The sequence below is a fragment of the Scardinius erythrophthalmus genome, assembly GCF_964197995.2.
Source record: "Scardinius erythrophthalmus genome assembly, chromosome: 4".
NCBI lineage: Eukaryota > Metazoa > Chordata > Actinopteri > Cypriniformes > Leuciscidae > Scardinius > Scardinius erythrophthalmus.
Window position 1 is genome coordinate 19,660,472 of NC_138224.1, and position 26,632 is coordinate 19,687,103.

Sequence of the window (26,632 nt, forward strand, 5' to 3'; positions counted from 1 at the left end):
ACACACACACACACACACACACACACACACACACACACAAACACACACACACACAATTGTGTGTGTCTAGAATCTAGAATTACATTAAAAATAAATGATTGAAATAAATGATAAAATCTTAAGACTCCAACATTTCTCTTTGTAACATTTTGTTCAGGTTTGATTCTAATCATAATGCAACATTATTGAAAACCCTTTTTTTTTAGGTACAAAAAATGCTAAACTTTGACAAAAATATTTTATTTTTGTTATAATTGTGATTTTATAATATTTAGATATGAATCCAACTGAATCCAACTTGTGAAAATATATCTTTCAGGTAGTCTAATAGCAAATAGCATATACTGGAGCTCTATAGCCATCTAGTGGTTAAAATTATTATTTTTTATTTTAAAACTGCATTTTCCAAAAAATGGGCATAAATGTTACATTAAACCATTTATCCATGTTATCCCCATGAATGAAAGTTAGAAATCTGGGTCTTTTATAAAGTGAATTTTACATCAAATGCTGTTTTTTTTGTAAAAAGGCTATTTAAATATTTATTTATTTATAGAAATTTAAAAAATATCATAAATTCTCCAAAAACTGCACAAATGTTGAGTAAAAACATTAACAAACAGAATAAAATTACATTTGTAAAAAAAACAACAACTATTATCTTGTTACAAAATTAAATGTTATTGTCTGGGGTCTCTAGAGACCCCCCAAAAAAACTCGAGTGTAGACATAAATAAAGACCATCAGAGTGTTAAAAGAAGAGAATTCAAGCTTCATGCCTGTGTGTCTGTATGTCTGTTTGACTGAGTATTCGCTGAGCTACAGTTCATTTTCAGATGCGTTTCAGAATGGACTTTACTGGCAGAGAGAAGGCAGAACTCGCTTCGTGTTTATTTTTCTTTATTTGTCAAAAAGCACAACACTTTGTTTTTATTGTGAGTATACACAAAAATAATACACATTTAACAGAATCGATTGATGTATGAAACTCCTATGGAAAATCAAAGTCAACAGAGTATTTATGAGTTTCTTTTACACTGATAAAAAAAGCGAGCTGGTATCGCCGGCGATACCGTCGACCTCAGGGGGTTAATAAAAAAATATATTTACAAGGTAGATGTAAAAAAACTATTAAAAGGTAAATATAAGCCTTTTCTTTAAATAATTTTTATTGTGTTTTATTAGTGACAAATTTGGGAAGATGATACATATTCAAAAACTGAAAATGTAGTATGAGAATTAACTGCACAATTACTAGACATGTTTTCCTTGGATATTATACAATTTGCAAGCACAATTTGTGAAAAAAAAAAATAAAAATTTGAGATGCTTCCACATACATATTACAGTATACATACATATTGCTCTTGCATTCTTTCTTGTGGCTCAGTGACACATCTGAATGAATGGCTCATTAAAGGAGCTGTATGTAAGATTGTGGCCAAAACTGGTACTGCAATCACTTTCAAATTACTGTAGAGCGGTGTATCCCCTCCCCCTCCCCCCTGACTTGAGGTTGCCAGATATGTTGCAGGATCCAGCAGGAACGTAGGCTGCTACAAGGAGCTGCAGCTGTGGTAACTAGAGCAGAGCTGGCAACCCGGATGCCGAAGAACTACTGACTTCGTGATTGGTAGATAGGTGGAGGGTGGGGCTTCAGGCCAAAACACAAGATGACAACATCAACATCAGTTGAGGGCTGCAACTTCAATTTTTAAATGACAATATCCTGGCTGTACTACTGTTGTCAGTGATTTAAGTATTTGAAATTAACATGATTTCTTAATGTCTAGTGACATATCAGGGCAATTTTATGATTAATTGAAATACATTTCTTACATACAGCTCCTTTAAGTACGTGGGCCCCATTGTCTCCTCAGATGTGAACTACTCAATATGCATGATGGTGTTGGATCGTTGACGCCCACTCGCATATTGCATTCACCCAAAAACACCTTAGACCCCAGAGGGTTAAACAATTGATCAAATACAAAAAACTTAAACCTACAGATGTAAATATATACACAAACCAAAACATTTTATCCAAAAATGTACAAACAATTTTATTATATTTAATCAATAGATTATAAAACAGCATAAAACATTCAAACTTAAAGTAAACTTACACAACTTAATTTAAAAGGCCCATTCTGCTTGTAAATCATGCCATCAGAGCTATACTTGTAGGCATGTGTGCATTTCCCACCCAAAATCAGCACAAATCCAACCCAAAACCAGTTCTAAACATTTCCTGGTCATGTCAATCACATTGCTCACTGCCGACATAATGCGGAAACAAATACTAACCTCTAATCTACACTTCTAGTATTGCATTGGTTGCACATCCTGATATAGCATTATACTTTTGGTCTTGATTGATTAATCCATGATTTTCCTGAGCTCTGAGTTGAATCCATGAAGTCTGAGCATTTCTTGACAGGTGACTGCATGATTGAGTTTACCAATGATACCGGCTGTGGGACGAGGTTTGTGCTTAACTGGTTTTGGAAAAAAAGAATCATTCGTATTTATTTATCGTTTACCCACATCCCACGTTTGGAGTGGAAATGGTGGAAAAAGTTTTTCAGGTGGAGTCGTTCCACCTCTAACCCATTGCCTAAGACTCTAAAAGAGAAAAATAAGAGGTTTAAATAGATATTTTAGGATAATAAATATATATATATATATTGCCTTGAGCACTGTTTTTAATCTGTATAAAGTAAACATTTTATTATTATTGTATTAGCATAGTAGTACTACTAGTAGCAAGCAATTGTATGACATGGTTAGTCATCATGTGATTTCAAAATGGTGGAGCAAACTCCTTGTAGAATAAAACTATGGAAGCTTGTTTCCGCCACTGAATAAAACATTTTAAAAGATAATTGCGACTTTTTATCTCACATTGTTAGTTTATATAAAGTCAGAATTGCGTGAAATAAAGTCAGAATTCTGAGATATAAAGTCAGAATTGCTAGATATAAAGTCGCAATTGCGTGTTATAAAGTTATAAATTCTGACTTTTTTTCTCACAATTGCGACTTTATATCACGCAATTCTGACTTTATATCACGCAATTCTGACTTTATATCACGCAATTCTGACTTTATAACATAATTGCGAGTTTATATCTCGCAATTCTGACATCTTTTCTCAGAATTGTGAGATATAAAGTCCAATTCTAAGGGGAATTATTTTTTTTTTTTTTTACCTTAGAATAGTTTATATCTCACAATTCTGACTTTATAACACGCAATTGCCACTTTATATCATGCAATTCTGACTTTATATCTCCCAATTGCGTGATATAAAGTCAGAATTCTGATATATAAAGTCAGAATTGCGTGATATAAAGTCGTAATTGCGAGGAAAAAAGTCAGAATTCTGACTTTATAACACGCAATTGTGACTTTATATCTAGCAATTCTGACTTTAAAACACGCAATTGCGATTTTATTTCACGCAATTCTGACTTTATATCTCGCAATTCTGAGAAATAAAGTCAGAATTGCGAGATGTAAACTCGCAATTGTGAGATAAAAAGTCGCAATTATCTTTTATTTATTTTTATTTTGTGGCGGAAACAAGCTTCCATATAAAACAGCTTTTCCTGGAAGAATGATAATTCATCTCAAGTGGTTGTTCAACACTGAAATAATATATATCAAAAGTTCTATAATTTCTTTAACTGACAAACTCATTCAATTAGCGAAAATTTACTGAGTGCACAGGTGTAATTAACGAAACACTAGGAATGTTTTGATCATTTCAAAGACAATAGGCTTTCATTACCTGTCTAATAATTCCCAGTCTTCACCCCCCCATTTGTCTGTGAATTCTTTGGTGTTCATGCCACCAATACGGTTCATGTCTGACTTGTAGATTCCCATCAAACCATAACCAGCAATCTCCCAAAAACCTATGAAAGAGCAGAGATATTTGAGCTTACTCAAACAATGTCATATTGAAAAACAAATAAAGAGTACAGTGGAAAAGTATAGTGTTAAGGTTTTAGATAATCTTAGGTTTTGGGTTGGCATAAGAGCCACTTTAAAGAGTACCGGTACCATTTGGGACTCTTGGTGAAGCACCACAATCCAACCTCATCACCACTGGAGCATAAACCATCTTTCCCTCAATACAGTATTTCCGAATACTGTTTATTATATTCACAGGATAGTAGAGGTGCAGGTCACACAGGAACAAAATACTGTGCTCATCCTGAGGAGGAAGGACCAAAATTAACTTTCCATTCATTCATCCAATAAATGTAGCTTGACATCGGAAACATGAAGAGCTCTGATTGTAAAAATTAGGTTACCTACTTCAACAAGATCTATTCCAGCTTGAAGGCCACCTGTTCTTTGAAAATTACCCTCCATCCTCTTAAACTTGTAACTGCATATTTGAAGTGTGAATGTTGACACAATTAGTCATTGATATGGACACTGAAAAACACACTCATATGGACAAAAAAAGTTTCAAACAAAGTGTTTTACCTTGGTAATTTGGCCTTTTTGAGTTTTTTCTCAATATCTATGTCAGAGCTGCTGTAGTCTATAATTATTACATTAAAGTTTTTGTCCCCAGTTGCTCTGTACACTTTTTCCATTTCCCTGATAAACTGTATGATCCATCTGGCCTGATTTTTCACTGTTTGGAGAAAAATGAAGACACAGTGAAAATGAAAATGAAACATAGTATTTGAACAAATACATGGACAATATCTGATGATGCAAATCAAAGTATTGTTGTATTCAGTTTATTTCGATAGTCCACTTTAGACATTCTACTAACTATATGTGACTTCATAAGTAAGTAAGTAAGGAACTACATGTCAGCTAGCAGTCGTTAGAATGTTAGTAGACTATCTGCTTAATATTTGATAACACTTTATTTTGATGCTCCCCTAACAGACATTCTGCTGACTATAAGCAACTCTTTAACTACGTCGACTTATTCTACTAATCCAAACCCTAACCTTACAGTCTACTAACAATCTACTCGTCCTCTGAGAGTTAGTTGACATGTAGTATGTCTAAGGTGGAGCATCGGAAAAAAATGTAACACGAATTTTTGACTAGGAAGAAACTTCCACATTGTTGTCATTATTGTAGTTACAAGGTACACATTAAGTTCATTACATGACTTATTTCAGAGAGGTGTTTTTGGAAACAAAATTTCACATAGAATAAACAGAATTTACTCCTGTTTATTAGTACCTTAATGCACCCTTCGAGGGTATTTTTTCATTTTTTATTGTTTTTCATTCAGTTATTGAATTTCCACTTATTTTACTGCTTGATAAAGCATCTTAATGCATTATTATAATCATGTATTTGGCTTTTAAGAGGATCTATTTTGGTGTGTTGAGCATTTGGAGTCTAAAGACATGAATTGCTCCAAGTTGAATATCGAATTTGTAATTTTGTAAGTACTGTAATTCCAACAAGATTTGCAATACAGTTAAAAGACAGATATTGATACATCTGATTAGTTTCACCTGCCACAATTATATGAACAGTAGCAGATGGGTTCCAGTTGAATGATTTTGGACTGCAGAGAAACATTTGTTTCGATGAATCCTCAGCTTTTGCATAAACGTAACGTGAAACAAGAACTTTCTGACTATGTGGGCCCACAAGTTCCAGTTCCACCAGATAACGACTGCCCACGTCCTTATCTTCACGCCTTACAAGATTCACCACACGCAACAGAGAGTAACCACTGTGAAAATACAAAAACATAAAAAAAAATCGCATCACTCCAAAAGTATGTAGACTGAACACACCTACTTTGGGCCTCATTCTGTGTGTGGCTGAAAAGGCCAAACCTGCTAATCAGGAAGACATGTGCATTCTTTTACCAGGGGTAAACTGTCACTTAAATTATGCTTTAGTTGTCTACAACAGGGACTAGACAGAAGCCCCAGCCCCCTACACTACACGTTCTGCATTCTCCAGGACCTGAAATGGGTGTCAGAGTCATGAAAGACGTGCAGTGCAGTGCTGCTCCAGGAATGTGGTTGGGAACCCCTGGTCTAGAACATATAGCCGTACAAAAATAAGAATTAAAAAAACTTGCCACACTTTGGGGGTAAGATGTGTCTTGTCAAGTTAAGGCATTGAGAAATGTGATTTGCATTTCAAATGTTGATAATCAAAACAAATGAATGCTGTAAATAGAGAAAAGTTAAATTCTTGATTGAAAATTGAATCACCTCCACCCCCTTTCAGGCTTTTCTTGAGTGAGGAAAGTTGAAAGAGGTAAAAACTTACCGTGTCTCTTCTTTTGAATGCAGTGCTTTCAAAAAGGCTCTAACGATGTACATTGCATGATCTTGGGGCATTACAATGTTTCCAGCTGTTCTGCAGGCACTTGCCACAACGGTAGTTTGCTTTGAAGCAGAATTGAGGGGTTTCACGTCATAGACACGCTGCCAAAAAGGACCTTCACCTGAGTTTTGTAGAATGTTTTAGACAGGGTTTCTGCAGGTGTCTTCAAATTAAATGTAATGCTTTCTAATGCCATTTTTTTGTACATTTTTAATGCCTTACACAACCCATGACTAACCACGGGTATTATATATGTGCTGTCAATCGATTAAAAAAATTAACTCAATTAATCACAATTTTTTTTTGTGATTAATAGCAATTCAATTTGCATTAATGAAGTAAAGACTCAAACCGAATGTTTCAAATGCATTACAACTGTAATGATTCCTGTCTGGTGTTTCCCTAGTCTTGTGTGGACTTTAGTTATTTCCTGTTCTGTGTCACGTTTTGTAGCCCTATGTGGTTTTTCTAGTTTACTAGTATCCCCAGGTGTTTCTGATTAACCACGCCCTCTTGTTATCTTGTTTAGCTTGTTAGTCTCTGTATTTAAACCCTGTGTCTTGTTACAGTGTTTGTGGGTTCATGATGTTGTTAGATGTTGGTTGTGCCGGTCCCTATGTCTGAGTTTTTGAGTCTGTCTAGTCTTTAGTTTATTTAATAAAAGTACTACTGCTGCTGCATTTGGATCCTGCTTCCTTCTATGTTCCAGCCTGCCTCGTTACAATAACGTGTTTTGTGAATAAAAAAGTGTATTCCCTTATATTGGAATAATAGTTTTACCTGTATCTATCTTTTGTACATTAGGGTCTTCAACCTCAGTCAGGTAAGCAGCAAGTCCTTTTCTAAAAAAGTAGTACAAGTAGCATACAGTTAGTTACAAACAAGAAATGCAGGTAAAACTGGTGAGCTAATGGGAAGACTACAGAACAAGACAATATCAAGCAATACTGTATGCTTCATACTTTGCCTGAAATGATGGATCTTGCTTGTAAAAGCACATCTCATCATTGATATCACGAGTTTGCCTTGTGAAGTCATTTGGGTACACTGAAGAAAAATGAATCTATAAGAACAAGAAACAGGGCCAAATATATTAATTATCCTGACTATTTACAGGATCTGTCTCTTTACAGTGGCAAGTTGTCACAATGTATACAATTTATCAATTTAATTACAACATTAAATACACAGAGACAAGAAACAGTCGTGTAACTAATCCATGGAAATGAACAATGAATGACTGGGAACACAGGAACAGAACAAAACCAAACTAACATATCAGAGATCCTCCTGTCATCTCACTGAGACCTCCGCTTCCCATAGCTCTGCTAGGACAGTGTTTTCGAGTTGTAGGCTCTCTGTGAGCCTCCTTACAAGATGTCCTTAGCATGGAGGGTTTTTAGGTCTTCTCTCGATCTAGAGAGTTGTCATTCTGAGGCTCTCATATATATTTACATATAGAGGCCTGGTTGTACTCTCCGACATCACCCACAGATAAATAACAAAACCAAAAACTTGGCGTTGAAATTTTAGAATCAGCAAAAAATCAGTGGTTATAAAAGAAACTGAGAAGTTTTTGTTAGAATAGGAGCTTAGTTTATGTAGAGACTAAAAATGTTTAACTCACCAAATTTACACCTTGATATCGTCCAATCTGTTTAGTGAATACATAACTTGGTTTGTAATGGCATTTGGGAAACAAGTCTTTCAGGTAGGACTCATCTAGCATTTTGTCTGGTTAACAGAATGAGAACAGTTAAAATATCATTCAGGCAATTGTAATCGTCAAATTTCCATGAAAATTGGAGATAATGCTGACATTTATAGATGTAATCCCGTGGGTCTTCTCTGATCTTTTCTCCTTCAGGATGAGGTGACGAGGGAATCGACTCGAAGAGTCTATCGTAACTTGCTTTTGTTTGAGGTATGTGCTCAATATCTCCCATTTGTAGGGAAGATTCATCTGAAAAAGAAATGAGTGCACATGTTTTCATGATTTTTATAAGGAAAAAATATATTAAAGGTTAGTTCACCTCATGCCGTTCCAAACCCATAATACTTTCATTTATCTTCGGAACACAAATAAAATAATGAAATCTGAGTGCTTTCTGTCCCTCCATTGACAGCAACGCAACTACCACTTTCAAGCCCCAGAAAGGTAGTGAAGACATAATGAAAGCAACCTATTGTGTCGCTCCATAAAATTGAGGTTAAATCACTGGAGTCACATGGATTACATTAATGATGTCTTTACTACCTGGAGTAGAGATGCACGGATGGGCTATTATTTCATCATCACAAAACTCATCATCTGTCCGCCATCCATCCACACCAACGTTTTTGACCAATTTTCAAAACCGCACCCACCCGCCATCCGCTGATTGTATGTATACATATATTTTTCACTTGATTAGTTCAACCGCCCGCCACCCTCCCGAATTTAATTAAAATATTATTTTTCGTCACGTCATCCGCCCGATCCGCGGTTTATCCGCGGAGTCCGCGGCTGTAACCGCCAACCGCGCATCTCTAACCTGGAGCTTAAAAGTGGTAGTCGCGTAGACTGTCAATGTAAGGACAGAAAGCTTTCAGATTTCATTAAAAAAAAATCTTCATTTGTGTTCTGAAGCACATACCATCACATCAACAACATTTTGCAAGACTCTGAACATTTCTGTCATTAGGCTCATAATTTTGCGACAAACATACCTTCATATAATGATAAAAACTCAGAGGTTATCACAGAAAAAGTGCCATTGTCATGGTTTAACCTCCACTGCAGAAGAAAATCAGAAACTGAGATCAACAAAATGTGCCATGTTAAGTTGATTGTACAAGCTAAACTTTTTTTTGTAACACATACAAACAGTACATACCGCAATTTCCAGATGATCAAGTCCACTGTTCTGTTTTAAAACAGCTTCAAAAAAATATTTCATGTCTTTCACTAACCTAGGGAAGAAAGATAGACTGGCATCAGTTGGGTTCTAAAAAGTCTTTTTTGATAATTGTTTTGAAATATCAAAAAATGCAAAAATAAATATGCCGTACAAGATAGGTTTGGATATCTGGGATGCAAATTTCCAATACTCGCCTGGAGCAGTCCATTCATTTCCTGTCTGATTCGTGAACAGAAACATGCCACAATCATAATTAGACACTCAAGTCACATTTTATGTGCATTTTACAAACATTTTAAACCAATTTGCAAATACATTATACAATATCTTTTTTTCTATATATATTATGATAGAATATTTAAGTATGTTTATATAACAGTATCATTAATAGAAATGGTGCTTGGATTTATATATGGTACAACCAGTTATTAAACAATGAAATTAATCTTCCGAATTTGTAGTATTCATAAAACAGTACTTCAGGCAAAAAGTACCCATTCGACCTGCTTCCGGCAAGATTCTGAAGTGCGCATCTGATTAACACTTTACTATTCCATGATGCCATGGGAGGCGATTTATGAATGGCAGTGAAGCGACACAACTAACAACAAAGGCCAAATGACAAAGCCAACATGGCAGATGTAGTACTTCCAGTTTTCATTCATACTACAATCATTTATCCACCTTATTCCAAATCCCATGACGCTTTGTGTGAATTATGGGTGTAACTTCCGTTAAGCTGTAAACGATCAGTGAAGCGCTCGCTCTATGAAAGCAATACGTTAATGATTAATGACATTAATCAACTCACCCTTCAACCGCCGAACATTAAAAGGAAATTGAAAAGTGTAAAAGCATCAACAAGGTACTCTCAACAGATCAAACAACCCCAAAAGCGTGAGTCTTTGGTTAAATATCACAGGCCTGGCTAACGTCAGACCTCTTCTCATTGAGACGTGGTCTGGGAACCACATGTTCATTTTCTCGTATTTGAGGCGTGGTTTACGAATGCCCAGAGCCATTTATTGGGCGCTACGAATGTCTATCAAATGCGCCTGAACGCAGCTCATAGCCAATCGTTTCAATTATACCAGATGACGTACAGTATGTAGAGCGACAGAAATTTGACGAGGAAGAAGACGAAATAAACCTGCGTTCTAAACTACTTTGAACACTATCTAAGGCTGCATCGAAAGGTATCTTCGCGTCTGATGCCATGTTGGATCCATAGATATAAACAAACTGCTTCGGTGTGTCGCATGGACGTCATCATCGTCTTGCTGCTCCCTCCCTGTTCTGTGATTGGTTCCCTTTTTGAGGGTAAAATCTGGTCTATGGTATCCAGGCTGCCTAGCAGCGTGAATAAAATCGCACTGCGCTCAAGGCAGCATGGGGAAACCCAGGCTAGTAGCAGTTAGGATTTCTTTAAGACTGCAAGGGAAGCTCGGCTTCCCCTACAATGTCAAAAAATTAATGGTCAAATATGTACTATTGTGTTAACATTTTATTGACTAAAATGGGTTAGAACACATTCATCTCGAAGACGAGTTCGTTCAGAATCAGCTACATATAGCAGGTCAGCTGACTCGATTTCCTTCTCATACATTCCTGTAGCGTCACATTGCATTTCCCTGTTGAAGCCCAGCGTCCATTGACTTCAATGGGGCTGCTTTGAACAGTATTTTTCAGTGCTTCGAAACTAGGCGGTCATTGGATAAATGCTGCGATTATGTCCCGCTCATGGACACTCAGCGTCTCTGGGGGTGAATGAGGAGTGGGCTGGCCTGGACTCCAGGCTTCTGCGTGATGATTGGAGGGTCTGTCGAAAGACTACATCTCCTTTTGACTGACAGCGATTTTGTACTAAAAGGGTTAGGGTTAGGTTAGCGGGTTTTTTTTTTTCAAATTGCAGATACAACAATGGATGATGTTACACTGGATTGTGCCAAAGGCTTTGTGAAGAAACTGGTGGATTTTGAGTTTGTGTTCATGTTGTACCGATATAAACAAATCTTCTCTGAGACTGATGAGGTCTTTGATATTGTCCAGCAGAGGGTGATGTATGTTCTTTACTGCGAAAAAAGAATTGAGTCTCTTCTTGCATTTGTCAAAGAGGTCAGAGGGGGCTTTTCAAGCTGTTTATGCCAAAACAGCAGATCTCACATCAGACCCACGAGATGACCCCATGAGAAAGCACCGTCTGACCTAATTGCAGGATCCACATCTTGGAGCAGATTCCTCGACGTTTTTCAAATTTGGAAAGTATGCTCTTCTTAGAATTAGTCAATCCAGGGAAATCCACGCACAGAGTGCTTCGTGCCCTATCTAATATTCGTACTTATGATAAAACGGATCTGAGGATCGTTATTATCTCTAAGTAGGCCAAGAAGCCTTGACGCCAGTGGTGTCGGGCTTTTGAGGGTACACCCCTCTTTGGGGAAGACGGTTTCCACCTCATTATACAGTGCCCGTCTACCCTCGGTGCCCTCAGGAGGCCAGTCTGCCAGCCCCGCCTTCATGGCGGGGTGCCGAGTAGAGCTTAGATCGGGCCCAAAAAATCAAGCCCGACCCTACCCAAGCCCGTGCACGTTGTGTCTGAGCCCGGCCCGGCCCGACCCGACACATTAACTGTAATTATGAGCCCGAGCCCGATTAAAACCCGACCATTTTTTAATACTTGGGCCGTTATAACCAGGGATGGCGCCAGATAATTTTTTTAACGCAGGTGCTGAGGGGGTACTAGATATATTATATATAATATTATTAATAAATGAGCAATAATTGTCCACTTAATATTTAATATTCCATTATTTTAATTATCACAATTAAAGTATTACTTTTATCAAATTGAACAAGCACAACATTCAGCATTCAATCAAATATTATTAAAGATTTATTATTATTAATAATGTTATTTCAACATAATATCTTGTTATTTCGACATAATATGTGTGTGTGCAACAAGCAAGTTGTGCATTTTTTGAAACTTCATCAAAAAGTCTCATATTCTGTTCCAGGGGTTTGGAATGACATCAGGGTGAGTAAAAACGATACTCGGTTACTCACGTAACCTCGGTTCTCTCTAGAGAGGGAACGAGTATTGCGTAAGCTTGCTTACGCTGCGGGAAAGTCTTCTTTTCTCGAGATACTGAAGCCAAAAATTATCCTTAATTTCATTTTTTGTCAACGCAGTGCAGCTGCGGGCAGCTGAGCTAGAGCGGCATACTGCGCGCTCATTGGCTGCCGCGCGGCAACTGCTTAAGCCTACCAGTGAGCCTGGCGTGACGTCACGCCCAATGAGGGCGCGCGCGCCCTAGCGCGTCACAGCCCGCCAGAATGGGCGGCGTCAGAGCATATATAAGGAAGGCTCGTAGGCTATATTCTCTGTTTTCTGTCGAATGAAGCGACACGAGCTACAGGCTTCAAGCACGGCAGGGAACGCAATACTCGTTCCCTCTCTAGAGAGAACCGAGGTTACGTGAGTAACCGAGTATCGTTCTCTTACGAGAGGTTCTCTCGTATTGCGTAAGCTTGCTTACGCTGCGGGAACCCCTTGTCCACGCCGTGCGAGCCTAACAATCACGTATGACTCTATGAAGAGCATAGAGGTGAAAAACAGGTGGCCAGCGGTGCGGGCCAACACATGTTCATAAGCACATCTAGGGAACGCAAGAACGGCAAGGCCGGTCTATGTATACTGACCCTGAGCGTGCAGCTCAACAGACAAGCTAGTCAATAGTACAACCTGCGCATATGGGCAGGACATGAACACGACTAGACTGACAGAAGTTTCGCCTGCAGAGCGGGAACTTCCAGGTTATAAAACCTAACAAAAGTGGAGGGGGACGCCCAGCCCGCCGCCATACAAATGTCATGAATGGAAATCCCGCTGGACCATGCCCACGATGAGGCCATGCCTCTGGTGGAATGAGCCCGTATGCCCAACGGACATTGCAGGTCTTTTGACGCATATGCTGCCGCAATAGCGTCCACTATCCATCTGGATAGCGTCTGTTTCGAGGCGGCGCGACCCTTAGCGCGCCCTCCAAACGAAACGAAAAGCTGCTCTGAGAGCCTGAAGGCTGCAGAGCGCGTGACATAACACCTTAACGCCCTGACCGGGCAAAGGCGGTTGACACCCTCCTCACTGCCGGATGACGGCAGGGCCGATAGGGTAATGACTTGAGCCCTAAAGGGAGTACCTAACACTTTGGGGACATAGCCGTGCTTCGGTTTGAGAATGGCTAACGAGTCGTTAGGTCCAAACTCGAGGCACGACGCGCTGACAGACAGCGCATGCAAATCGCCCACTCGTTTGACTGAAGCTAGAGCTAGCAGAAAAACGGTTTTAAGCGTCAAGTATTTCAACTCCACAGAGTCCAAAGGCTCGAACGGATGCACTTTCAGGGACTCTAGGACCAGGGACAGGTCCCAAATAGGGACTGACGGGGGCCGGGGAGGGTTCATCCTCCTGGCCCCTCGCAGAAAACGGGTGATGAGTTCATCCCTGCCCAGTGAGCGGCCGCGCGCCGAATCGGCGAACGCTGCTATGGCCGCGACGTAAACCTTGAGCGTGGAGGGGGACCTGCCCGCGTCCAACATCTCTTGGAGAAAGTTCAATACCTGTGGGACTCCACAGGACTGAGCATTAGAACCCATTTCCACACACCATTTGTTAAACACTGACCATTTAGACGCATAGAGCCGCCTCGTCGAGGGGGCTCTGGACTGCGTGATCGTGTTAATTACCCCTTCTGGCAGATCAACGAATATCCGTTGATTTCCCACGCATGCAGAGACCAGTGCTCTGGATGGGGATGCAGAATCGACCCTCGAGCTTGAGAGAGAAGATCTCTCCTCACCGGGATCGGCCATGGGGCTGTGTCTGTCAGCCTCATCAGCTCGGAAAACCATGGTTGGTTTTCCCAGCGCGGGGCTATGAGGAGCGCTGCGCAGTTCGTCTCCCTGATCCTCGCTAGCACTTGAGGCAGCATCGAGATCGGGGGGAACGCATACAGCGGAACGCTGGGCCATGTTTGGGCCAGCGCGTCCTCGTGTTTCGAGAAAAACCTCTGGCACTGAGCGTTCTCGCTCGCGGCGAAGAGGTCGATCTCCGCTTTGCCAAAGCGATGCCAAAGCGCTTGGACCGTCTGGCGGTGTAGAGACCATTCCCCTGGGGGAACGTTGTCCCTGGACAGTCTGTCCGGGCCGTCGTTGAAGCGACCGGGTACATGAGCTGCCCTTAGGGAGCGCAGCGGGCCCTGAGCCCAGGATAGGAGGCGCTCTGTGAGAGCGCGCAGGGCTCTGGATCTGATTCCGCCCTGGCGGTTCACGTAAGACACTACTGACATATTGTCCGAGCGGACTAGCACATGGTGTCCCCGTAGGAGTGGTAGAAAGTGCTTCAGCGCTTTCTCGACCGCCAGCATCTCTAGACAGTTTATGTGAAGGCTTTTCTCCGTATTCGACCACCGGCCGCAAATCGGACTGCCCTCGTGAGTCGCTCCCCAACCCATGTTGGACGCATCTGTCGAGACCACTTTGCGGTGTGCGATGACCCCCATCGACACTCCCCGCTGAAACCATTCGGCCGCCAGCCAGGGCTGCAGGGCTGAGACGCAGCGCTGAGTCACTCTGACTGGTGCACGGCCCGAAATCCATGCTTTGCGGGACACTTCCGACTTTAGCCAGCACTGAAGCGGGCGCATTCGAAGTAAACCCAGCTGCAGGACCGCTGCGGCTGACGCCATATGGCCCAAAAGCCTCTGAAAGGTTTTTAGGGGAAAAACTTTTCCCACCTGAACGGAAGCGGCGAGGTGCCGAACACGGCGCGCGCGCTGTGTTGACAGTCTGGCCGTCATCGCCGCCGAATCCAGATCTATACCCAGGAAAGTGATAGACTGGCTGGGGGTTATAGAGCTCTTGTCCCAGTTCACGGAAAGACCCAGGCTTTCCAAATGACCGAGAAGCGCTTTCTTGTGAGAAACTAGTTCCTCTGTTGACTGCGCTATAATGAGCCAATCGTCCAGATAGTTCAGAATTCGCATCCCTTTCGATCTCAGGGGTGCGAGGGCCGCGTCCATGCACTTCGTAAAAGTACGGGGTGCCAGGGACAAGCCGAACGGCAGGACGGTGTACTGATATGCCTGACCGTCGAAGGCGAATCTCAAGAATGGCCTGTGACGGGGAATAATCTGAATCTGAAAATACGCGTCTTTCAGATCGAGAGAGATGAACCAGTCCCCCGGGCGAATCTGCGCGAGGATTTGACCGGTCGTGAGCATTTTGAACGGTCGTTTCACGAGCGCTTTGTTCAAATATCTCAGATCTAGTATAGGTCTGAGCGCTCCGCCCTTCTTGGGTACGAGGAAATAGCGGCTGTATAAGCCTGCCTCGGCAGCCAGAGGGTGAACCCGTTCTATGGCACCTTTGTGCAGTAAATTCGCTATCTCTGTGTGAAGCAGATGGGCTGCATCTGCTTTCACTTGTGTCTCGACCCGGGCGCGAAAACGCGGGGGGCGGCGAGCGAATTGAAGCGAATAGCCCTTTATCACTGTGTTTAATACCCATTCCGACATTCCCGGAATAGCTTTCCATGCATTCGCACTCATAGCTAGGGGTCGGATAGCCTCCGGGTCCCGCCCGCCGCACAGCGCGGGACGGGGAGCCTGTGGCGGTATGTGCGCGAGTCGCGCAGTGACAGTGAGGGGAGACGGGGGCTCGCTGATAGCGGCAGCCGGCTGAATGACGCTGTGAGAGAGCGTTTTGAGCAACGGCTCGCGGCGCGGAAGCGGGGCGGGCTCGTGAGTGTGTACATGAGAGCGTGCGTGCTGTATAGCGGGCACAGGACTCTTTATTAACGCACAGCCGGCGGTGGAGTGCTTTCGTCCCCGAATGTGTGAGGCAGAGCGGGCACTGTGTAGGTGTGAGCACTGGGTTGTGGGCACGTGACCTACAGCTAACACTCGAGCGGCCGTAGCGCGCTTTATGTGAGTGCACTCTGTGGGGTACACAGGGGGGATTGTGCTTGTGTGTAGTGATGAGCACTGGGGTGTGGGCATGTTTACTACACTCATAGCACTGACGGCGTGAGCCGGATGACCAGATTTTACACTCTTTATTCGATTTATCTGGGTCGCCGTAAAAACGGCGTTTGTGTGCAGGCGAGAGAGTTGAGAAACTGGCTCGTTGGCTGCGGTGGACACTACTGCAGTAGCCTTTATCAAGGGGACTGGCAGAGGGATACAGGTTAGCTTCGACGGCGGTCCGGCCGCGGCGGGACTCAACCGTCTTTTCCTCCTTGCGAGTGCTAGGAGGATTTCGCAGGCTCGGTTTTCAGCGAAACTCTAGGCCGGGGACCCCGCGGGGGTGGCGGCCTGTGTTGGCTGGTGGAGCGGGACCTGGGTCGGCCGCGCTGACGCTGCTGCGATGCTGGAGGTCGGGAGGGGCGCCGCGTGGGACTGCGTGCAGGAGGCTGAGTTCTAGAGCGGCCTGCAGCGGAGCTCGAGCGGCGGGGCAGGAAGAGGTTCATGGCCTGTGACGCCTTCTGAACTTCCGAGAAGCTGTCCACGAGGCCACTTACCGCGGGGCCGAAGAGGCCGGCGGGTGAGAGCGGGGCGTTGAGAAAAACGGACCGCTCTTGCTCTCCCATGTCGGCTAGCGTTAGCCAGAGGTGGCGCTCAATGACAGTCAGCGCAGCCATAGATCGTCCGATCGCTTGGGCTGCTGTTTTCGTCGTGCGAAGAGAGAGATCCGTCGCACTGCGCAGGTCGGTCAAAGCAGATTTATCAAGTTTTCCCTCGTCGAGCTGGCTGAGGAGGTCGGCTTGAAAAACTTGTAAAACCGCCATTGTGTGCAGGGCTGAGGCGGCTTGCCCAGCGGCGGAGAAAGCGCGGCTGGCAAACGCCGAAGTAGTCCTGCAGGCCTTGGACGGAAGGGCAGTCTTTGAGCGCCATCTCGCGGATGGGGGGCAAAGATGCGCTGCAACCGCTGGTTCGACCGGTGGGATCCGGTCATACCCTTTCTCCTTGGCTCCGTCTACGCGAGAGAGAGTAGATGAGGCCGGAGAACGGAGTCTGGCCGAAACTGGAGCGTCCCAGGATTTGGTAAGCTCCTCGTGAAGCTCCGGCAGAAAAGGCGCTGGCCTGGACACTGGAGCTCGTCGACTGGCGGGCAGGAAGCACCCGTCGAGTCTGTTGGGCGGAGTCACCGCTGGCGGGGACCATTCGAGGCCCAGGTGTTCGACTGCTGCCGTGAGGAGGCGGAGAAGCTCGGCGTCCACACTGGCGTGAGTCCTGCTGGACGCTCTGGTGGAGGAGGCGGAGCGGACAGAACCGGACCATTCCTCGCTGTCCGACGCCATTAGTGAGCACGTGTCCAGTAGCGCGTCATCATCCGCTTCATCCCCTGAGGCGACGGCATCGAGGGCGTGAGCCGTCGGCTGCGCGTCGGGAAGCGGGGGCGGAGAAGGAGAGAGCGAGGCTCGCGGGAGAGGCTCCGGCGAGGCCTTGGCTCGAGTCTCGGGCTCCGGTGGTCGCTGCGAGCGGCGTTTCTTCTTACGCGGCCCGAGGACAGTTGGAGCAGGTTCCGCGAAGAGGGCGAGTCGAGCCCGCAGGGTCGACATCGGCAGCTCTTCACAGAAAGCGCAGCCGCCCGTGGAAAGCGCGACGGCTGCGTGGTCCTGGCCCAGGCAGAGAGCGCAGAGAAGATGGCGGTCTCCGTCGCTGAGCGCGGAGCGGCATGAGCCGCACGTGGTGCGAGGCATTTGCAACAACGCCTCTGCTCTTTTAGAAAGTGCTGCGGAAGCAAGAACACACACAAAAAGAGCTTGCAAAGGATATTCGCCGGATAGCTGAGCTGGCACGGCAGGCTGAAGGCGGCGAAGATCGTCCGGCTTCCTCAGGCTGACCTAAGCTGGCTCGTTAGCTGGGCCTTGAAGGACAACGGCGACGGCTTCCTCTCCGAGATCAGCGATGCGAGTGCTTCGCTGAAAAGACAGAAATCAGAGAATATAGCCTACGAGCCTTCCTTATATATGCTCTGACGCCGCCCATTCTGGCGGGCTGTGACGCGCTAGGGCGCGCGCGCCCTCATTGGGCGTGACGTCACGCCAGGCTCACTGGTAGGCTTAAGCAGTTGCCGCGCGGCAGCCAATGAGCGCGCAGTATGCCGCTCTAGCTCAGCTGCCCGCAGCTGCACTGCGTTGACAAAAAATGAAATTAAGGATAATTTTTGGCTTCAGTATCTCGAGAAAAGAAGACTTTCCCGCAGCGTAAGCAAGCTTACGCAATACGAGAGAACCTCTCGTAAGAGAACAGAATCTTCTTCCACTAGTGTGATACATTGCATAATTTTATATTCAGTTCCATTGTAAATCTCACCCACTCACGCACTCGAATCATTCACACCAGAAATTACCTCACCAACATAAGCAAGAAGTTGAATGTTTTCTGGACTTTCGTCTAAACTGAGCCAGAACTCCGAGTTATCATCAGAGGCGACAGCAAAAATAAATTCTTCTATAAACAGAAAAATATATCAGTGTATTTGTTTATTTTCTCTATATGTGTATAATTACATTCAATATACAAAAAATATATATTTTCATGCTGGACCTACCAGTTTCTGAAGGATGAATGTAGCCAAAGATTCTCAGACCATAATCACTCGATTGAGGGGACACAGCAAGTCTGCTCACCGTAGTACGCACCTTTACAAAATACAATGATATTATATTATACACTGAGACTATCATTGTTTATAGGATACAAATAAATGTGTGCAGAACTAACATTGGGAAATAGGGGATAGAGCAGGTTATTCTTAAGTTCATCAAGGGATCCGCCGCAACAATCTTGAAAAACGTGCATGTTCACTCGACCCTGAGGGGAAGATAAAAATGTACCATAAAAAAGCAATCAAACTGTTGTCGTGAATATATGGAAGCTTGTTTCCGCCACTGAATAAAACATTTTAAAAGATAATTGCGACTTTTTATCTCACAATTGCGAGTTTACATCTCGCAATTCTGACTTTATTTCTCAGAATTGCGAGATATAAAGTCAGAATTGCGTGAAATAAAGTCGCAATTGCGTGTTATAAAGTCAGAATTCTGACTTTTTTTCTCGGAATTGCGACTTTATATCATGCAATTCTGACTTTATATCTCAGAATTCTGACTTTATATCACGCAATTCTGACATTATATCACGCAATTCTGACTTTATAACACATAATTGCGAGTTTATATCTCGCAATTCTGGCATCTTTTCTCAGAATTGTGAGATATAAAGTACAATTCTAAGTGGAAAAAAATGACGGACTTCTTTTTTTTTTTACCTTAGAATAGTTTATATCTCACAATTCTGACTTTATAACACGCAATTGCGACTTTATATCATGCAATTCTGACTTTATATCTCCCAATTGCGTGATATAAAGTCAGAATTCTGAGATATAAAGTCAGAATTGTGTGATATAAAGTCGCAATTGCGAGAAAAAAAGTCAGAATTCTGACTTTATAACACGCAATTCTGACTTTAAAACACGCAATTGCGACTTTATTTCACGCAATTCTGACTTTATATCTCGCAATTCTGAGAAATAAAGTCAGAATTGCGAGATGTAAACTCGTCGCAAAAAGTCGCAATTATCTTTTATTTATTTTTATTTTGTGGCGGAAACAAGCTTCCATATTAATAGGCACCAATATAATGCAATTGTTGCAATTTATGTATCACTCTTAAAAATAAATGATCTAAGTGGTTCTTGATCTTTTTGACTCAATTATCTCCATAGTCCAACACAATGTAAGAGAGGTTGTTTTGAGAAGTTGTTTTGTATTTAAAAAATGTGTCAGTCACCATCTTGTGGATGCTTACTTTGTCAAGATAATGTTTTTCAAAACTTTACAGAATATGAAAATAATTATTCAGAATTCTGTTTTTCAAATTTAAATCACATTTAACTTAATAAAAGTAATCTTATACACACCTGATGTGTTTTGATTGGCTGTTGGTCATCAGCAGGCTTTTTTTTTTTTTTTTTAAGGAAAGTCACAGGAAAATGAAAATATTTATTTTAAATCAGGGAAATGGGACAAAAATTGTCTTGACTCTTGTTCAGGTATTGTACATAAATCCTGATGATGACAAATCTCAACATGCTAATGACAATGTTAACAATCTTACCAGCATCCCCTGTGCCTCAGGAGGTTTATTTTCTATAGGTGCTTCTCTTTTGACGTCTGTTTTGTCTGTTTTTGCAGGACCTTGAGGATTCAAAAATATACAAAGCAAAAGTATGCAAATGCATCAACGTTTGAATGGTTTGCATACTGGATTCACAACTGATGGTGGCATTTTACTCCCTAACCCTAACCCTTGCAGTTCAAGAGAGAACTTTTAATTATTTTGCCCCAGCCTAAGGATTTAAACCTTTATGTGATGGCCAGGGCCGTAGCTAGAGGATTCGGGGGCCCCTGAAAAAATATAGATGTGGGCCCCAATCACCCTTCACCAATATCATATACTGTACAGTAGATGAGCATGAAGGCCCACATATAACAGAAGATGGTGATGTTGTTGTAAAACCTTTATTTTAAAAGTAAAAAAAACATAATTTTAAAAACAACTAATAAAAACTAACAAAAAAACAACAAGAAATTGTTAAATAATAATAAAACCAATTCTAAAAAAAGTAACCGCAAAATAATGTTTTATTCCCATCAGTCTGTTATAATTCATAAATCAAAAAGTAAACATTTAGAAATTGACAAGAATGCAGTCAAATTTAAAAAATAAAATCATTTATTGTTTTATTTAAAAAAAAAAGATAATATGGAACTGTTAATATTGGTAAATAAAGCTGTTGTATTCATGTTTTCTTGATGTAATAAATACATCATCAGCCTGCAGGTCAGGTGCACAATGCAATGCGTCGTGACTCGTGTCAAACTCTATTAACAATAGTGTAAAAAGATGAATTTTGACCAGGTAATCATTCGGTCGATTCAAGTGGAGTCTACGTTTTTTAATCCGTTTTAATTTGATAAACATAGCACAATGTTACATCGCAACTACATAAAAAGAATGTTTACTGTAATAAAAAACTGATTTGTGAGCTTTAGGTGTAACTAAAGGTGTTCGAATAAACACGAAACACATGTGATCATTGTCATGCGGTGAATCCGGCCAATCGTGGAACAGCTGTTTCGTCATCAGAGCTCGTGCAGCCCAGTGCAGTCACTCTTGAGAGGCTGCGCTGGCTGAGTTCTCCGGCTACTCTCGAATCGCTCTTGCGTTACTTCGATGGCATACGTCACAGTCACGTGGCGACGCTGTATCAAGTCGGACAAAATTTCTAACCGGCATGCACTGCTTCAAGTCAGCCGCTGATCGGTCTGCGCAGAGCTGCATGAAGTCGAACAAGCCTATTAATAAATACTTTAGATCGGACTAAACCATTTTTAGGGAGGTAAGAGAAGCAGATATTTGGAAAAAAACAAAACATGTTTTTGTGGTTTTCATTTAAATCTCAGGCATACAACAAATATAAATATTAAAATTATTCATACAACAGGGCCTTTATAGTATAATTTCTGGATTTTGTAAATAATAGGGAGATCGGGGAAAGTTGCAACACTTTTTGCATTTCTCTCAGAGTTACTCAGAGACTATTTGGACTAGACCAACCAAATTTGTATATATTAAACTTGCATCTGTCTGCTAATTACTCATACCATTTAAAGATGATTATATATGACATACCGTTCACAGTATTAATTTGAATAGAAGAAGTCAGATGTTGCAACACGTTAAAAATACCTTAAATTTCAATAATTAACTTAAGCTTTTTGTCTCAATGAGCATATAATTCTGAAAATATTAACTGTTTTAGGCCTACTATAATATTATAGTATTATTTATTTCAATAATATTATTGTAGCCTATAGTTATTGAGTTTTGTAGAACATAGGCCTACATAGATTCAGTGTGCAGGAATTACACACTGTAAAAAATGATCGTAATTTTAACGGTAAAAGACAAAAATGCTACAGTGAAAAACTGTTAATTGGTTAACAGAAAGTTTCCGTACTATATACGGTAAATAACTGTGATAGATCTAACGGTACGTTTAATGTAATTTTACTGTAACATACCGTTAAATTTACAGTTTTTGAAAGTTAAAAAACAACTCATTGTATAATTTACAGTGAAAAAACATAAATTGACATTCCCACAATTCCCTGTGACACTTCACATTTGATCACATTTTTCTAATCAGTTATGTACATTAGGGGTTTATGTTACATTTAATGTTGTTAAATTAATGTTTATTGCATTTTTAAAATTTCATGTGTTACCATGATGGTGTTTAATGTTTGTGTGAATGAAACTGTGCAGCTTCTATATATATTAGTATTAATTTTCTTGTGGAAGAACTGCTTGTGTTGGGCTTTGATTGATCATGTGACTCTCATCACTGCTGTGATTGGTGGTTATCAGTGTACAAAACAGATATTAATACTTCAATAGGACGGTAAATTAACATTATATCATATTACTGAAATCCAATGTTAAACATACAGTTTTTTTCCATAAAAACAACGGGAAGAAATTACAATTTTTTACAGTATTTTTCCGTTTTTTAACAGAAATTTTCTGGTGCCCCTGCTGCCAGAAAATTGCCGTTTTTTTAGTTTTTTTTTTTTTTTTTTACAGTGCAGACGATATTCAATCTCTCCATATTTCAGTGTTAGACAGGAAGAATTGAAGAATTTGCAATGCAACAAACCTTTATTAAACATGCAATTTATAACTTGTTGCAACCGACCCCAAACCTATCAGCCATGACAGAACATCATGTGCCTGCTAGACGCACTGACTTTGACGCATGCTAACCATGTCACTTAGAAGTCAACAAAGCAATAATTCAAACTAAGTAAGTTTTGATAAATTCATACAAAATGTCAGGACAGTATGACAAAACATATATCTCACGAAAAAAATTATATAGCGTCGGCCAATAGTGAGCGTACGTGTGACGTACAACACAGACGCACTGCGCTATTACACTACGCGAACTCACGCGAGGCACAGAGAGAAGGAAATGAATAGTGGCATAAAGTCGTTATTTTTGTTTACTTTTTGCGCACAAAAACTATTATCGTTGCTTGATAAACTTAAGATTGAGCCACTGATGTCACATGGACTACTTTGATGATGTCTGTATTGCCTTTCTGGACGTGAACAGTGACATGTCCATTGACTTTCAATGGAGGAACAGAAAGCTCTCGAACAAAATCTAAAATATCTTAAACTGTGTTCCGAAGATGACGGGCTTGGAACGACATGAGGGTGAGTCATTAATGACATAATTTTCATTTTTGGGTGAACTAACTCTTTAAGTTCTGTTGCTTTTATTTGAAAATAATTATAATGAACAACAAGCCACAAAATTAATTATATACCAAAGACGTGTTTATCAATCATGATCTCAAACTCAATTCCTGGAGGGCCACAGCTCTGCTCAGTCTACCAACCCTAATCAAACACACCTGATCCTGCTAAACAAGTTCTTCAGGATTACTAGAAACTTCCTTGCAGGTGTGAGTTGGAGCTAAACTGTGCAGAGCTGTGGCCTTCCAGGAATTGAGTTTGAGATCACTGCTTTAATTACAGACATGTTTTATATTTATAATTTTATAAATATGACAACAATCAAATAACCCTTAGATCACACTGTCAGAGAGTTTGGGAATACTAACACATCATTTATACACAAAAAGGCATGAGATCAGAGTTTTAAAATGTACATATGTAGGGGGAGACCGGTGACATTTGCAACATGGGGACTTGCAACATGTCATTTTTTTCCAATCAAAAACAAGCTAGAGTGATGACACTCATACTGAACATGCACAGTTAGACCCTCCCCCTTCAGTAGACATATTCAACATCTGCTGCTGCATTTATTAAACAAAACTTGTTTTGGAGGTATGAAAGTAATTATTTTCATTAGATATATTTTTTTGTCATACTGTCCTGCCATTTTGTATGAATTAATCAAAACTTACTTAGTTTGAATTATTGTTCTGTTGATTTCTAAGTGACATGGTTAGCATGCGTCAAAGTCAGTGTGTCTAGCAGGCACATGATGTTCTGTCATGGCTGATAGGGTTGGGGTCGGTTGCAACAAGTTATAAATTGCATGTTTAATAAAGGTTTGTTGCATTGCAAATTATTCAATTCTTCCTGTCTGACACTGAAGTATGGAGAGATTGAATATCATCTGTAATTCCTGCACACTGAATCTATGTAGGCCTATGTTCTACACATTAAAAAAACTGTTATTTGATTAATATGACTAAATAAATTATAGGCTACAATAATATTATTGAAATAAATAATACTATAATATTATAGTAGGCCTAAAACAGTTAATATTTTCGGAATTCTATGCTCATTGAGACAAAAAGCTTAAGTTAATTAATGAAATTTAAGGTATTTTTAACGTGTTGAAAACCTATTTTTACAAAAATTGCTTCTACGGGGCCATAACGTAAGATACAAGGTAATGGAGCCTTTTATACATTGTCGTGTTTCTTTAGAAATAAACAATGGACAAATGGAGTCTTTAAACGGCTCAAATGTAAAGTTATTTAACCAATGGCGGCCCCCAGGGAAGGTATTCTTTCCGGGTGCTGGATTACCCCCTTGGGCTAAGGCGCATCAATGACTTTGAGATTAGGCTTGTTTGTGGTGCGCCTTGCCTCGCCTGGAATGTAGGTGCGAGTAGGCGGCTGCAGTGAGAGGAGGAGTGAAAAAAGTGCAGGCAAGATGGACAGATCTCTCTTCTCGCAGTGGATCTGACACCTGCGAGATCGAAGACGGATATCGATTCACGCTCGTGCACAGTGTTGCTAATAAAACGGATGTAATTTAAGTTCTGTTGCTTTTATATGAAAATAAATATGAACAAGACACCCAACGTTTTATAATACACCCTATTTAATAATAATAATGTATTTCCTCTTAACTCAACCAAGCGTAATACATTTTCCTCACCAAAACTCTAACCTTAATCTTTTCTTCAAAAAAAACCTTCAGAGTATGTTTACATGACAGCGATGTAGGCTACTAAAAACCGAAAGATGATACAGACAGACGATAACATTGTCAAAACAATCCCTGTTCACACGGATCCACCAAAACGACTAAACATGCTGTATGATGCTGCCAGGCTATAGTAGTCGGTGATAGAGTAGTCAGTGTTTTTTACACCCCACAACGCAATTGTCGTGTAAATAACACCCAAAACGCATAAAGTTTACCATTTTTAGTCGTAAATGGTGTAGTGTAAATGCCCCCTCAGATCATCAGCAATTTTCTGATGAACTGAAAGTAAAGTCCTTGAGATTTTACACACGTGAGAGTGCCGCTCTCAACCAGAACAACAGGAACATCAACAAAATATTTTGTTCTGTTTTTTTAATTTGTCTGTTCTTTTTCATAGGCTACTTTTGCACTTTTGTTCTTAAACTGATTAAATGGTAACCTGCAATCTTCCCTCTAATATTTCTTTTCAAAAGTCAAGTCGCAACTTGTTTTCACAATAATCTCTGAAACCGGAAAGACAACTAAATAGGCTTTATGGATAGATAAAGGGTGGAGAAGCTGAACTTGGCAAACCTAATAAAACATCATACCTTACTTGCATAGCCTCGTACAGTAATTCATGTATGGATCGGACATTTTATGATTAGCTGTTGGAACGAATCAATTATATTCCTCCTAGTTTCTTGCTTTCAAACTGATCTTAGGACTTGAACTCCATTACATAAATGAATTACTTAGACTTAGAGTATGAGAAAAAATCAGCCAAAAGTTACATAAATTGATCCAGCCTAAATAATAAAATAAAGGTGACTCACCAGCAGGCACATTTTTTTCTCTTGCATCCACATGATATGCTCCAAAGTATATGAAAACATAAAATACAATACATATAAGGAGTAGATAAAATGAATATAGCATTGTCTTGCGGAGGCTAAAAGCTCTCGCAAACATTTTACTAGACACTGAGCCTGGTATGATGCACAGCATATATTATACTATACTTCCACTGTTAGTCACACACAAAAAAACCAGCTTAACAAGATAGGTTAGGTTTTGTTATCGTTAGTTAAATGCCCTCTTGTCATGGAAATATAACATTTCCTCGCTGAATGACTTAGGGTGAAAACCACATGATATGCTTATGTCTTCTCCGTTGAGAACTCGCATTTCTTGTTCTCATCTTTAACACTAGTGCTATGTGCTATGACGGTCATTTTGACCATTTTAAATTTTATACAGTATCTGCAATAGCTTTGTTGAAAAAATAAATAAAATCCTG

General features: G+C 41.1%; 1 protein-coding gene across 1 annotated transcript; it reads right to left on the reverse strand.

Annotated features, from left to right (window-relative positions):
- Positions 1-1,170: 1,170 nt before the first annotated feature.
- b4galnt3a (beta-1,4-N-acetyl-galactosaminyl transferase 3a) lies at positions 1,171-26,304 on the reverse strand (the record flags this gene model as incomplete). Its single annotated transcript, XM_081364257.1, has 20 exons — positions 1,171-2,625; positions 3,793-3,919; positions 4,068-4,221; positions 4,326-4,398; positions 4,500-4,653; positions 5,504-5,727; positions 6,279-6,456; positions 7,116-7,177; positions 7,298-7,398; positions 7,963-8,069; positions 8,155-8,298; positions 9,045-9,111; positions 9,212-9,287; positions 9,387-9,454; positions 18,653-18,753; positions 18,854-18,944; positions 19,027-19,116; positions 20,228-20,263; positions 20,425-20,504; positions 26,169-26,304. The coding sequence occupies 20 exons, from the start codon at positions 26,302-26,304 to the stop codon at positions 2,529-2,531; spliced, it is 2,166 nt and encodes a 721-aa protein (XP_081220383.1). The 3' UTR covers positions 1,171-2,528.
- Between the last annotated feature and the right edge of the window lie 328 nt (positions 26,305-26,632).